This window comes from Trematomus bernacchii, unplaced genomic scaffold (assembly GCF_902827165.1).
Source record: "Trematomus bernacchii unplaced genomic scaffold, fTreBer1.1, whole genome shotgun sequence".
Lineage (NCBI taxonomy): Eukaryota > Metazoa > Chordata > Actinopteri > Perciformes > Nototheniidae > Trematomus > Trematomus bernacchii.
Window position 1 is genome coordinate 18,179,631 of NW_022987648.1, and position 14,999 is coordinate 18,194,629.

Here is a 14,999-nt window from a genome sequence, read left to right on the forward strand (position 1 = left end):
ACAGGCACTATTGAAGGTAATTTAAGAAGGAAAAGTACTTTTTGTATATTAATGAAAACTGTCAATAGGTGTAAAAAGCATAACAAGGACCACCCTAATAAGCATATTACTATTTTGCAAACCCCAAAATAAAAGCATGCTTTGTAAACAATCACTAACACACCTTCATCACGCATTAGAAAACGTGTGATTTCTGTGGCTATATGCTTATGTGCACAATAGGATAATGAGTGTAGATTTCTATGCAGGAACACAAAGCTGTTTTTATCAGTTTTTGAACACCATTGTAACACGAACACAGAACTCAGTACAGCTGAACAAATTGACAAAGAAAGTGACACCATAAGAAATGTGTTGCAACCATGTGAACTACCTTTGTTTTATGTGTATTTTATGAAATTATAATGATGACTCTGATTTGAATTTTTTCATCAATTATTTCTGCAGTACTCACAATAAAGTAGTGAATTATTTTCTTGTGTCATTTTATTGAGCTTTTCTACTACTTTTCCATCTCCTTTTCCCTTATTTTTCATTTTCATAAATGTAAATGTAATTTGCTTATATAGACTGAATGTGCATTTATTGAGTCTCATAGACATTGTGTTGTATCGGCATTTAAATAACATTGCCACTGTCTGAAATCCTAAAATGTATACTATTTATTTCTATTTTACTGATTTAAACTTTTAGTGGCATTAATCCTCCAAGCGGATGACACAGGCCACATAGATCAATCGATGCATAGGATAAACGAAAAAGTCAAATAAGTGCAGACAGCCGTACTGTGCATCATTCCCCCCCTCTCTTGTCGGCTGGTCCCCTGAAGCCGGTGACTCTCCTGTCTCGGCCCGAACTCTCCGCAGCACCGATTGGTGGTGCAGAAGCACTGCTGATTAGCATGCAGTAATGATGGTGAGCTGGGCTCCATTGTTCTAACACCTCCCCTCTCCTCCGCACCAATCTGTCACCATTCAGTGGGCTAGAGCTGCCTCAAATGCTTCTCTCCACAAATGAGATGGATAATTAGTTGCCCCTCACGAATGCTGCACTCTTCTCACCCCTGATTGCTTTCACCTTCTTGCTCCTGGCAATGTTGACACCTTTTAATCAGCCTGCTACTTCTCCGTCTCAATCCATATCCTTCTCCTTTTTTTTGTCCCCTTTCATTTATTTTTTAACAGCTCTTAAATCCATCTAAAATCTACTGCCTTTTGGTATCAAATGTCCAAGGGGGAAATATGGCACATCTTATATTCTTCTAGAAATGATGGTGACAAAAAAAGCTGAAGTGGACTTTTCTAAAACAGTTCACACAACTGCACACACAAGCAGTGTAAATGTACAATGTACGGAAGCATAGAAAAAAAAATCCTAGCTGTCAGTACGAGTACCCTCTTCCAAATAACAATGAATGACAACATAATTATGAGCAAGCAGCTGTTCATGATCCCAGAGAGAAAAGCATGCAGGCTGCACAATGTTCGACTCTTCACAGATTAACCAGAGAGGATCATTAGGGATATGCATTTGCCAAAAAAAATAAAATTTGAATAAATTCTTTCCTACGTATCCATGGTGGGCATGTTGTATCTTAGGAAGGCTCTTCTCTAAGTCCAATGACTCACTAGAATGGTTTATTGCATTACTACTCTGCATATTTTTACACCCTTCAGAGCTATTAATGAAACACAGTGAAATGTGCAACGCAAATATCAGTTTAAGGTTGATATAACAAATCAATCAGTCTGTTAAGCAGTATTTGATAAGTGGTATATAGTTAGAATACCAAACACTTAAAGAGATTAAAAAAAGGTTGTTTGCAGTCTTCACACTAGCTCATCTACCCAGCAAGTGTTAGCAGCCCATAGCTGAGGGCTGCAAGGTCCTCTCTGCACAACACAGTGTTCCAACACACTCACACAGTGTTTCGTTTCCTCAAACATCATCACGCCCAATGGTGAAAATCACTGAAATTGTTTGCAAAGGTGTGAATAAATACTGCTGCATGCAATAAGCTGATGCTGCTGTTCAGAAAAGACTCAGTGAAATGATGGTTGTGTGCACACTGGGAAATGTGACGGACTTAAAAATGATCTGTTCCAAATCACAATGTATTTTATGGAAAGAGTAAAGCCATATAAGACAATGTATTCCAGTTTAAAGAGAGTATTCTGACTCTAAACTAACTGAAATAAATGTTTCACATGAACCCTAATCCTCTTCAGTAAAATACATTGTGTAATTTGGAAATAGAACAGATGATGTTTCAGTATAGCTGACATACAGTATATGCCAAAATACATTCTCCGCATATGGCCCTAATCTTCTTATATAATCCATTTTCTATATGTTTTTCCACAACTATTATTTTGTTAATATTAGCTTAAATTACACATTAAACTGGCACACCTGGAATGTTTTATATTATAACTCTGGAGTAATAATGTTCATTTGTCAATTAAAATGATTATGCCTACATAAACACTGTATTTAATGGCCATGTGATTTAACAACAAGCTTGTGCCTAATGTTAGATGTTGCCATCTGTGGAGACACTTAATGAGTACATGGTTTACTACCTTTTAAAATCATTTGTAAGTTGGAAATGTTCCCATCTCCCCGCACCAGTAATGACATACATCTGCTTCTAATTATCCTGGTTGAAGTAAACAACACGAAAGAACGATGGGAATGTAGAGCCAGTCTAAAGAGTGCTAATCAATACGTCATGTTTTGGAAAAGATTGATTAACGTTTGAGTGATTTGATGGGTATTGTTATTCTAAAGATCTGTTCTGAGATATGATATATACGAGGTATACTCTAATGAAGGGCTGTTAGAAAGTGGAAAATGTTGCACATATCTAAGTGTGCAGGTACCTCCTCTATATGTTGGCTCTCATTGATGAGTCCAGCTAAAATTAAGCCGGGTGTAGCGCTGGTTGTTCTGAGATATCACATCTTGCTGCCAACAAAAAGAGGTAAAGGTGTCTTAATTCAACAAAAAATATTGCAAATTTACAAAGCAAATCATTTCTTTAAAAAGTAACTACATATTAATAATGCAAATTAGGTTTTGGCATAATAATTTATAAACATCTTGCAGAAAGAATGCAAATCTTGTCCATTTTAACGCTTAATGTATGGATACACTTATGAGCACCCCATTTATATTTACATCTTGAAAACCAATCAAATGATATAAAATGTAAAGAGTAAATGTCGGCTTTATTTGCTCATATATACCATATTATGCATCATTGTCACTTAGTACTAGAGTAAAATCTCAGCGTGATATTAGAAAAATATAATGGGCAAGAAAGTGTACCATTCAATTCTTCTATATTAAATAAATGGAGTCAAGTCCTATTGCAGTGTCATTTCAAATCCAGTACAGCGCATGTTGTTCATGGCGGGTAGGACTACACCATGAGAACAACAAGTCTCAGAGTAGCCGGGGCTTTGCCAGTCTCTGCTTCCACTGTCAATTGTCGGCTTCGTTTTTAGGAGAGAAATGTGAGTAGAGGTGGCTGTTCATTCGCTCCTGAGGCACCACAGCGTGGCAGAAAGCACATTTATCAGGACTGCTGCTCGGAGGCGTCTCCAGCTCTGTCCCCACATCAGCTGCATCACACAGCTCAGGGCTCCAGAGGGGCTGCAGGGCAGGAGGAACCAAAGAAAACAATATATTATTTATGATCTTAACAATCCTTACACTCACTCTATTAAAGCATGTTGGACCGCTTGGCCTTCAAGTTGAAGTATCTGTTGCTTTAAGAAAAAACAAGTATATGTCGACCCAAAAGTCTGCACAAACGCTCAGCAACAGTGAAGGCAAAAGGCTATTCTCAAGTGTTTAATTATTTCACTCTTTATGTGTTTAACCACACAAGGAAACCAGCCTATTATAAAAGTCCATGTTGGTGTAATCCAGGGAAAGAATCTCAACATGGAAAACTGGAACAACTTTAAGATCTGACTGCATGTCATTCACAATTTTGTTTTTATTAGACATTTGCACACATCAGCAAATAAAATACCACTCAATTCAGACTCTGTAATGTGCTTCCATCTGGCTCACATATTCTAGCTAAGATGCCAAATTGAACCAGAGCATCCATGCTTGAATAAAAAAAGAATCAGAACACATTACACAGTAATATGTTTCAAATAAAGCCAAGGGGATTTTTTTTTTAGGACTTCACACTCTTTCACTCCTCCATTAGCAAATACCAATCAGACACTGATAATGTGCTACTAGTTTTCTCCGACCTTCTCCTGTGATTCTCACCTGCTGGGGTCCCCGCACGCTCTCCTGGGAGAGCGAAGATGATGTTGAGTGGGAGGGGGATGGGGGGTAGACAAAAGGCATGGGCAGTTCCACGGGCTCCTCTTCTGACAACGTGGAGGGAACAGTACTGAGAGGCCGCTTGGTGGGCATGGTCGGACCGATGTGTCTCTCTGGTGCACTGTTCAGGAAGTCATATTCACTGTCCGCAGAGGGCGGGAATTTGACACTGAGTTTGGTGAGAGAGTCTACTAAGTCCCTGTCCTCGGGGCTGGTGCCGCGGGACGCCAGAGACGTAGGCGGGAGTGGAATATCCACCGCTGACCTGAGTACTGCGGAGAAGGGTCTCTGTGCCTCTGCTGTACGGTCTGTGCACTGGATGGGCATGGAAAACCGCTGATCTGTCAGACGGCAGAAAAACACAAGATTTTACAGTTTTTCTGTCTCGCTCGCCGTGTTTGACGCTGTATTCCTGCGCTGGCTTTAATGACATTTTAACTTGGCAACGATTTGAAAACTTGCATTGAGATATAATCCTGGTCCTTTAAAAATACAGTATACTGAATACTTAACATGTACTGTATACACACAAATTAGCTGAATACATAGCTATATATACACCTATTTATTTGTTAGAAATAATATTTGTATTACCCTTTGTATTAAATATTGTATGAATAAGTAGAATACATTTTCTAAATAAAGGTTGCCAGCTATTGTTCCAAAGGGCACAGAGGCATTTGTGAACAGTCTTAGTTAAGGTGTTGCTATATATTTATCTTTATCAAAAGCAAGCTAACTTATAAGTGGTTATGACATATATGAACCTTTTTCAAATTTCAGCACATTTTCCTTTAAGTAATTGAATATAGAAAACAAGACTTAGGTTAAAGGCCATAAAGAAAAGGAATTGTTTTGGTGTATATTACCATTACCGTTTGATGCATCATTTCCTGCATGGAATCTTTTTAGGTGATCTTTTTGTCTTCTGGTAAGAGAGCGAATCTGCCGGAATTTCCCTTGAATTGCTTCAAATGCTTCCAACATGTCCTGACTGAAAAAGAAAAAAATAGTGAAAAAAAATCCATTCTTTAACCGAAATGTTCATGATTTTTATACATATATAAATAAAAATGTAAGAGACACATACTAGTCAACGCTGCTGTTGACTGGCATAATAGGAGCAACAGTGCCCATGTTGTCCTGTGAAAAAATGACATTACATTCATAGAGATCGTTAGCAACAATTATCCAAAGGCATATTGTTAATGCCTCTGCAGTTTACACATCAAACATTTACATTTACTGGTGGAGCATGTTTCCTGGCCTGTTAAATATTGAACAAAGCTCAAGCTGCTGAACTGTGCAAGTGATATTATCCTCTAGCACCATCTGGTGAAGTAAGAGCAGATACACCTTGTGAGGAGTGAAATAGTGGCTGGATATTGTAACAGCAGCAATGTAATCTGAGGTTTCCTTTTAGCTTGAACCTTTGTAAAAACAATTGGAAGCATTATACAACTCTAAAAGTATATGGATATTCATCTCTGATAAGCATGAATGACTGAACAAGAATATAATGTCTCTTAACTATCATGTATTTATCTGCAAACTGGTTTAGAGCTGTGTAACAAAAGGCCAGAAATGCTACAATGAATTAAATATTTGCAGACTGACAGAGTCACAAAAGCAGTGTTAAAAAATGGTAAGAGATTATAAAAAATGCATATGGGGCAGTCAATGCTTTATTAATTTCTCACTGATATATTGTGTTCTCTTAAAGGTAGGGTAGGTAAGAATGGAGAAACCAGCTCGAGCAAGCTAGAATTTGAAAGTACACAACCGAAAAAAATCTGCCCCTTCCTTCAGTCTTCCTTACAGAGCCCCTCCTCCAACACACGCGAACGCGCACATGACCAATGAGGGCACGAGATAAGTTTGTGCACGAGATGGAAGGCTGACAGGCCATCCAGTTATCTGCCCTGGGCCGGGATTGGACTTGCGTTTTACAGCGCCACGGCTTCCACAGATGAAATATTTGTATATATTTATTGTCAAAGCATTTCATTTATTCATTGCTACTGGGATGTTAAGAGCATTCCATGGAATATAACAAAAAGCGTTTCTGAAGTGAATTACCTATCCTACCTTTAACATCCTTGTTGGCACAAGTGCAACAACATCATCAAGCAGAAGTACTATCAACATGTAATTGTGTGCGACAAAAGGAAGCTGCATGTATGTTCGGTGTAATTTCAACAATGACAATGAAGAAAAAACATTTTCAGAGCCATTATATTGCAATTTTTCACAAAGCGTAGACTTAGGGAAACCACACTGTAGCATAGCAAACATACCGGGTACTGCATTTTGTTATAAGCGCTGGCCCCATCGAGGAGATGGTAGATAGGCTCACATTTCATCTCTATAAAACACAGAGAAAAAGAACAGTTTGAACAGGAGGCAATGTAAGATAGTCCAATATCAGTACATAGGTTGCGATGCAGAGAATTATCTTGTCGGCATAAGAATAAGTAGAGATCATGTGGCACGTCTCACTAACCTGGTGGTTGCCTTGTTGAAGATAACTTAGCTTCAAGTTTGGAAATCAACTGCTGCTGGTCCTCTATCTGCTTTTGAAGTTTTTGAGTGTAACTCTCATAATACTCACTCTGCAAAAATGAGGTTTCTGTTATTGTTGCGCATCAATATCTGCAATCTGGTCTTTAACTGTCATATTTTTTAATACAAAGATAAATATTAATCATGTTTTCAAAACACATTTATTTCTATTAGACTGGTTACACAAATACAACTAATAAACACACTTGGCAAGCTACTCTGTGAACTATTATATTGGCAACATTTGAATTTTTCACTCAACGTTTGAACATTTTTCTCATCACAACGTTACCATTTGTTGCAGTTCCCTTTTAGCATTGTCCTTTTCAATGGAGACCTGGCGATAAGCATCATAAGCTTTATTGAGCTGGTCTCCAATGTTCCTTTCCATGCCGTGTGCTCCACAATCATCCCTGACACAGCAGACATGAGCCCTGGTGATTAAAAAAACACCACACAAAATGATAAAAGCACTTTTCTGAACAAGGAAAATATGGAGCTAGTTACCCTTTTAATTTCCTTTATGTTGTCAGACACAATGTAAGTAAAGACTCCTTAAAGTGATGTCAAATAAGTGTGTTAAATGTATGTAAGCCACTGAGGAATTGAGAAACTGAGTAAACATATTTCCTAATTTCTGTTCATTACAAAATACTGTTGGCAGTTCCGGTTCCATATAATTTAACGTGCAAAAGCAGAATAGTATTAACATCTCAACAATCAATGCCCTGTTTGAAGTCTGTGACAAATGATGAGGATGTTGCTGAGCAAATAAAACACAGCAACAAAACAATGAATTGAATTACTTTGCAATTCTTTGGATATAACATTTAACAACCCTGACCTAAACAGGTCTACATGTTGTTGTCAAGTGTCATTTAACAACTTTTTTGCACATTTTGCACATTTTGCACACTTTGCAAATTGCAGCACCGTACTTACTGTGGTAATAGTTTTCAGGGACGTTTTGAGATGATGAAAAAAAAAGAAGAGTCCGATGTCACCGTCACCCAGATCTGCTCTTCAATTATTAAGCAATCCTCATTATAAAAGGACAGAGTAGCTGTCAGACCAACGGCTTCTAGAGGAAGTACCCTACATTAACACTAACGTTGGAGCCTACCGAGGCACAGGAGGGAAGCACTTTTAAGTGTCATGCAAACCCTAGTCCACACAGTTCCGTATTTTAAACAGTAAGTGACCGGTTAGCTGTAGCTCATTCAACCGGTGGCGGATAAAGCGAAGGAGCAGCGACTCCACAGTGAGCGTCCTCTTACCTTCATTCATGTAGCTGCTAAAGTCGAATTTATTGTGTTGACACCACCGCAGAGTCGTCGCCTAATCTTCAGATGCAAAGTTACGAAGCGCCGGAGAGGATATGGCAATGTATGTTTTACATAGCCTAGTTTGAGTTGGGAACTTCCCTCGGGGAATCCCCCTGTTCTGTAGACTTCCGCCTTTACTTGGTCCTGGCCAATCAGCGCGCAGCTCAGAGCAGCTCTGGGTGGTTAGCTGGTTGAGGGTTCTTCCAGCCTGCGCGTCTGCAAACCGACCCACTGTTGTTGCGTGCATGTGAAAATGGTCCAAAACTAGAGTACACTATTCTCATTTTACTCTATGTCTTACATTATTGAACGATCAACAAGTTTTGTGAAAAGTATTGAGCCTGCATTATTGTAAAATGTAGCTGTGACAAGCATGGCCAGATTAACCTGTTAGGCAAACCATTACCTAGCTGTTGGGCCCTATTTAGAAATGAATGTGTTAGCACAAAAGGCTTATATTTTGGGCTTACCTTAGTTGTCATTGCACTTAAGTATTTCAACATTTCATAACAACTTTGCACTTATTTACATTGAAAAATAAAATAATTAACATGCCGCAAGTTTATGGCTTTTGAGGGGTTTGCACCATTTGGTAGCTAGAACACTATGTGTATAGCACCCTATAGCACCTTTCAAGCAGTGATGGACAGTAACGTACATTTACATAAGAATACTTAAGTACAATTTTGAGGTACTTGTATGTTGCTTTAGCATTTCAATTTCCTGCTGCTTCAGATCTCTACCCTTACTTTAAAGACTCAGATTAATAATGAAAAGTATTAGTAAATAAATCAACCATTAATGTACCATAAATTATTATATGTCAACAAAGGTATTTGTTGATCCCTTGGTAAATGTAACAAGTGACCGACAGTATATACAGTAACAAATAAAAATGATTGTATTATCTGCAACACTTAAGTGATACCTTACAGTAATGCAACAGTAATTATTATTTAATAATATGTACTTTTTGGATTGGGGGTTGTGCAAATTGAGAACTTTTACTTTTTCGTACTTTAACTAATCCAAATCCTAATCTGTATTCATTACCATGTGCAGCATAGTTTAAATGCCAAATATACTCTTTGTACCTGTTTCATCGCTGACCATCTGTGAAAGAAATAGGCACGTGAAAAACATTAATAACTTAACCACAGCCAACAATGAAATCTACATGCACTGAATGTTCACTTCAACATTTGTAGAATAATGCAAGGTGAGAACTATCACCAGAGGTCAGCAAAAACAAGTTAGTCTTGAATATATGGCAAAAATGTACTTATTCATTAATGAGAGAAGATGCCTCACTCGAACAAATATACTACATTTCTCAGTACAAAGACTTGACTGTGTTCCAATACCCTGAAATAACAACAAGGCACATTTTGTTAATCTGTTCCACAATATACTTGAACACTACTACATTACCAGTTCTTATGGTGGTGTGCTTTGCTGAATTTGGTGCCCTCTGGTGATATTTAAGGTTTTGTGGTCATGATTTATACCACTAGAGATGAAGTTCCCTTGGTGTGGCGAAGACTCAGTAATACTTCGATAAGGCTTGTTATGTTACCTCTGATCCACCTCCGAAAACCTGTTCTGAGTCAAATGTATGAAATTCCTGAGGAAGAATAAATGTTGGATGATGATTATGATTATAGAATATACTGTTGTTTGGAAATATTGTGCCACAAGCACCAGTTGACACTTAGCTCACATGACTGTACATGGTTGAGCTTCATTTGGCATTGATATATAATTTTAACCTTAGATTTACAAATTGACAATACTATTATTTACAATTTCACTGTTTCTACGGTAACATTAAAACCAAAATACGGCAGTGGCTTGGTTTAACCAGTCCCTGAAGCAAAAGGGATTACAGTTTCGGTTTTAGTTCATTATTTCCACTTATTTTTAAACCTCATAATCCTAAAGAAATGCTGACTATCTTACTATCGGGATACCTTGGAATTTCATTTGTAATTCTCTCTGTCAGCATGAACCTATAGTGAGCAATTTATTATGCAATACTCTGGTGACACAATGGTAATCCCCTTCCCGGTTCTTTACAACCAGTGCTTTACAGCTGATCAAACCTTATTTGTTTTATCTAGAGATATTTCTGCACATGATTTAGGGTTTATAATTTCGCCCCATGTACCAGACTGCATTGAGTAAACTCTCTCCCCAGAAAAACAGCAACCCAAGAAATACCAGCAGCACAAACAAGAGCAACCAGTAGATGGCAGCTTAGAGTGACTTGTTGAGATGTATGAGGTTGTTAACTCCATTACAGTTTTTAACTTTATATTGTTGAAGATTCACAAGCTGAAATGTAGCAGTAATAGTATCTACAGTATGATGGACTGAAGCTATGAAACAGGTCTTTTTTATTCTCAGTTTCATTTGAATACTAGATCTTAATGGGGTAGCAATGTCAATTAAAAAAGCAACCCTACAATTGCTGAAATGTAATATTTTCCAAACATAAATATGTTGCCAGTAAAGGTGCACTAAATTAGCTTTTTTAAATAAAACACCTGTACTGATATCATAAAGCACTTTTAGTGATATATTAACTAATCCTGCCTGGGATTATTAATAATCGGTCACAAGTTAATACTTTTACAATCTAATAATGTATTTCAGATGGTGACAATTTATCAAAAGTGATATTTGTAAACATGGCACAACCTTTTTCAAGATGTTTTAATTTTACTTTCTCACAATTCTGTCTGTGTCCTCCTTGTGGTCAGGAGACATAGATGCTAAATTTCTTAAAAAGTCGTTTCTGAAAATGAAAAAGAAAATAGGTTATCTATATCAATTTTTTGTTAAGAAAGAGACAGTGTTCAGCCATCTTAATAATTGGACCCCAACTACATTCATTTCTTAAATTTACAAACCCTTTCTTTTAGTCTTTAAATTGTTGTATATGTAGGTTTAGATCAAATGAGCCAACAAAGTTTTGTCTATCTATATAACTGATTGTATCCAAATATGTCCGACAAAGCAGGAATAGCATTTCCATTTCCGGTGGCCTGGTCGCTCCATAGATCGTCTTATGGTGTCCGGCCCAAGAGGTTGTCGTCTGTGACCCTCGCTGGCATTCCAACCTCAACCTCTGCTCCTCCTGAGAATGACTTACACTCCCAGAGTGCCACCAACAACCCCGATTCCAATAAAAGAAAAACTCCAGGAATTCCTTTAAGGAAGGGAGCAGCAGGTCATCTTAAGGGTGTTGTTCATTTTCCATGGTTGCTTTGAAATCTGAATTTATGGACATAACGTGTGTCTTGTGGGTCTGGTAAAGAAGAAGGTCATTTTAGACTGTGGTATACTGATAAGCACTGATTTGATTTATTATTGGTTGAGGAATATTTCAATGACAACAGAATCATTCACCTCAAGTTCTCTTTCTGTTCAGTCCTCAATCCTCTCTTTGTTCATCCTTCCTGTGGAGGAAATTCTATTACCCAGCTGGCTGCACAGGATAGTAATATATTACCAAAAAAAGAGAAGAAAAAAATCTGAAATATTTCCGCAATACACTCTTTATCAATGTTAAGTGCCATATGAGAGTAAACACTAAAGATGGGAGAAGTACAAAGATGATAGGACAGACTTATGAATACTCAGTTCCCTTTCATGTGGCACTGTGCTCTGTTTGATCTCTCTCACTTTCTTTAAACGTACTGAATATACTGACTTCAATCTCTCTCATATGACTCATGAATCATAATTGTCTCCACAAAGCTCCATGTATTACCATCAGCTGCTACACTCACTTAGGTTGGAAGGCAAAGTAGCATTTTCAACAACAATATGTGTATTTTTCTGCATTGTGGGAACACATTGTATTAGCACTCCACAACCCATACATAATAAAGTGTGTAGGAAGAAGAAGAAGAAAAAGAAGAAGAAGAGACTGGGTTTTTTGCGTTCATTAGAAACCATTGTTGCTTTTAGACCAGTAATCAATCTCAGTTACATGCAGCCACTTAAAACGTACATATATACACTCAAAGTAGACAATAAAGTGAGCAGATAGATGTTTTCCTCTTGAAAAATGAGTGTCCCAAAGCAATTTTAGTCCACTACCCTGACCCCACCACTTACAAGCGTACATCAGAGATGCAGAGCCTCATAAATTGCAGCCGAAATGATCTCTGGGGAAATGTGGTGTCCTTTACCGGCATCATTCAGCTTCTCCTTATGTGTGTGTGTGTGTGTGTGTGTGTGTGTGTGTGTGTGTATGTGTGTGTGTGTGTGTGTGTGTGTGTGTGTGTGTGTGTGTGTGTGTGTGTGTGTGTGTGTGTGTGTGTGTGTGTGTGGGAGTGTTGCCCTTTGTCTATTATAGGACTTTGGTGTATATGGTTTATTGAATGATCTGTGCCCTTAATATCCACAATTAGTAGGATGAGTGGAGTATTTGCATGCACAAGACCATGTTTCCACTGATGTGATCATTTAACGTTGCATTCCCTATAGGCAGGCAATCCCATTGTCCTTTGTGATGTGTCACTGGTGAAAGGAGACTAAGCTTGCTGATATAGGGGGCCCTGTTCCAGATACACATCACACTGGAGCCTGCCTGGAGCTCAGCAGTAAATCTTGGGCCAATGTAAGGGTCCATCCATGTTTCCTCCGTGTCTAGCAAAATAAACAATCTGCTGTGGGTCCGCAGAAACGCGAGATCAGACAGAGGGCAGAGCAGAGGACTCAGGCATGCCGGGGGAGAAGGGGGAGAGGAGGAATGCAGGGGGAAGCACATATCAGATTTCAGGAGCCCCAGAGAGAGGTGGAGGAGAATGAAGAGAGAGCTTGCTGTCAAGAAACCAAGAAACTAAATGAAAGGAATAATAATAAATCCAATATGTCTTTGTCCTTTTGCAAAAAAATCACTAAAATGTTTTCTGTAATATAGTAATCTGAATGGTGGTGCTAAAAACAACCTCTGTGAAGAGGTAACATGTGTGTTCTTTTCTGGAATATGTGAAAGTAGGTGTGTCAGAGCAGAGTGATCCGCTGTGGTTTCCACAGGCTAAAGCTTTATACACAATATTCTTTTGGTTGAGGCTCTGGCCTCAGGGGCTTCCTGCTATTTGATGAGGATGGGGTGGGGATGAGTGTGTTGAGAAAATAAAAGAAGATTCTGCACTTCTGAGGGTTATACACAATTAGTAGTTTCTTCTATCTTCTTTATCTTTAAGGGGAATTTTATGATCGTCATATGATCTTTCCTCTTATTGGTTCGTTCTGGCAATGCAAAATTACAGGAAGTATCAAAAACATGCAACTATGTTGTGTTAAAGCACCATCACACGTGTACCTTGATGATGAGCTAAATAAGATTACCTTAACTGTGCCATGCACAAATACAGCAAGAACACTTTTCTGCAAGCTCATTGAATTTCCTGATTGATAGCAAGAGGAAGTCTTCTTCCTTTCCTTGTTACATAAGTGCTTAACCACAAACCTCTCATTTAAAGAGTTGATGAGCATATCCTGTTGCTTTCATTAGTATGATACAAACATTTTTTTTGTTTTCTCTTTGTCGTCAGATTTTAAAAGCCCTATTGAAACATAAAACCTTCACTTTTGGTCAAATGTCAATCTATTTTAGCTGATTTAATTGTGCGTAAATGCTCATTATGTTTGACCAATGTCAACCATCCAAAAGCCCCTTAAGTGAGCCAGCAATATATTCCTGGTCGCCCTCAAACATGTGCATTGATTTCTAATTTGTCATTATAAAGATAAGGCATTTCAGTCGTCCAAAATCAATAGTTGTGTGTAAAGGGAGGGTCATAGAGGTGTGTGTGTGTGTGTGTGTGTGTGTGTGTGTGTGTGTGTGTGTGTGTGTGTGTGTGTGTGTGTGTGTGTGTGTGTGTGTGTGTGTGTGTGTGTGTGTGTGTGTGTGTGTGTGTGTGTATGTATGTGTGTGTGTGTGTGTGTGTGTGTGTGTGTGTGTGTGTGTGTGTGTGTGTGTGTGTGTGTGTTTCAAAGAGGGTGAGGTTAAACAGAGATGGATGTGACCAGAATGTATAAGTAAAAGATCCCATTTGAATGTTGGTTTTTATTTGAGACTTAATGAATAATCGTACTGCTCCCAATTCCTGCAGAACACCGTACAGTGTTTGCATTTCTTCTCGAGGGATTGGCTGGACTTGATGGGGCCTGTGGGATAAACACAAGTGGCTGAATGCATATAGATCTTCACAGATTATGCTGTTGTATTTGCTCTTCAGAACGTGCCCTTACTAAACACTAAGAACAAGTTGGCATCTGTTGATGTGTCTAATGTTTTCAATTATTCTCAGAATTGAAAATAATATAGCACCTGACACTGAAAAAGTAGAGCAGACGTCAAGTCAGATATTTCACTTTGTTGGGTAAAATAGTACAACATGTCACCAGAGAGACAGAACAAAACTGAAGAAGTGAAAGGGCATACAGTATGAGGTTAAGAAGAAAGTCCCTAACCGACCTCACATAGCCCATAGTGCTCTTTATTACTTAAGCTCATGAAAGATTTATCAGCTGCGGGCTCCAGATAGAATTTATACGAGCAACAGGAAACACAAAGCATGGGTTCACACTTTCAGTTATCCTTCATTAAAAGAAGAGGAAATCATACTTTTTGGTCTATTAGTGTATCCCTAAACACACTTCCTTGTGGGTTCTCAGTCAATGGACTTTATAGAATGGGGCCAGTCATTCATGGTGTCTCTTATCGTTATAAGGGATGGTAGG

The 14,999-nt window shown here is 38.3% G+C and overlaps 1 protein-coding gene across 3 annotated transcripts; it reads right to left on the bottom strand.

Moving 5' to 3' along the window:
* Nucleotides 1–2,976: 2,976 nt before the first annotated feature.
* tank (TRAF family member-associated NFKB activator) lies at nucleotides 2,977–8,346 on the bottom strand. 3 transcript variants are annotated; one of them, XM_034134475.1, is made up of 8 exons: nucleotides 7,855–8,346; nucleotides 7,205–7,346; nucleotides 6,854–6,962; nucleotides 6,648–6,715; nucleotides 5,441–5,493; nucleotides 5,226–5,344; nucleotides 4,294–4,691; nucleotides 2,977–3,657 (listed from the first exon to the last, which is right to left on the bottom strand). In XM_034134475.1, exons 2-8 carry the CDS (start codon nucleotides 7,301–7,303, stop codon nucleotides 3,487–3,489), a joined length of 1,017 nt encoding a protein of 338 aa, XP_033990366.1. In that variant the 5' UTR covers nucleotides 7,304–7,346; nucleotides 7,855–8,346; the 3' UTR covers nucleotides 2,977–3,486. The 3 variants fall into 3 exon arrangements, with proteins under 3 accessions (XP_033990366.1, XP_033990365.1, XP_033990364.1); XM_034134474.1 differs by having other exon boundaries at nucleotides 5,220–5,344; nucleotides 8,190–8,345; XM_034134473.1 differs by having other exon boundaries at nucleotides 5,220–5,344; nucleotides 7,855–8,345.
* Nucleotides 8,347–14,999: the final 6,653 nt, after the last annotated feature.

What these genes read in the sequence shown, in the direction of transcription:
- tank (XM_034134474.1), bottom strand. Translation starts at nt 7,303, where the DNA reads ATGGAAAGGAACATTGGAGACCAGCTCAATAAAGCTTATGATGCTTAT. An exon ending in TTCAACAAGGCAACCACCAG is followed by an intron (nt 6,716 to 6,853) that starts GTTAGTGAGACG and finishes TGTGTTTTATAG; the next exon opens with AGATGAAATGTGAGCCTATC. An exon ending in TGATGCATCAAACGGTAATG is followed by an intron (nt 4,692 to 5,219) that starts GTAATATACACC and finishes GCCGTCTGACAG; the next exon opens with ATCAGCGGTTTTCCATGCCC.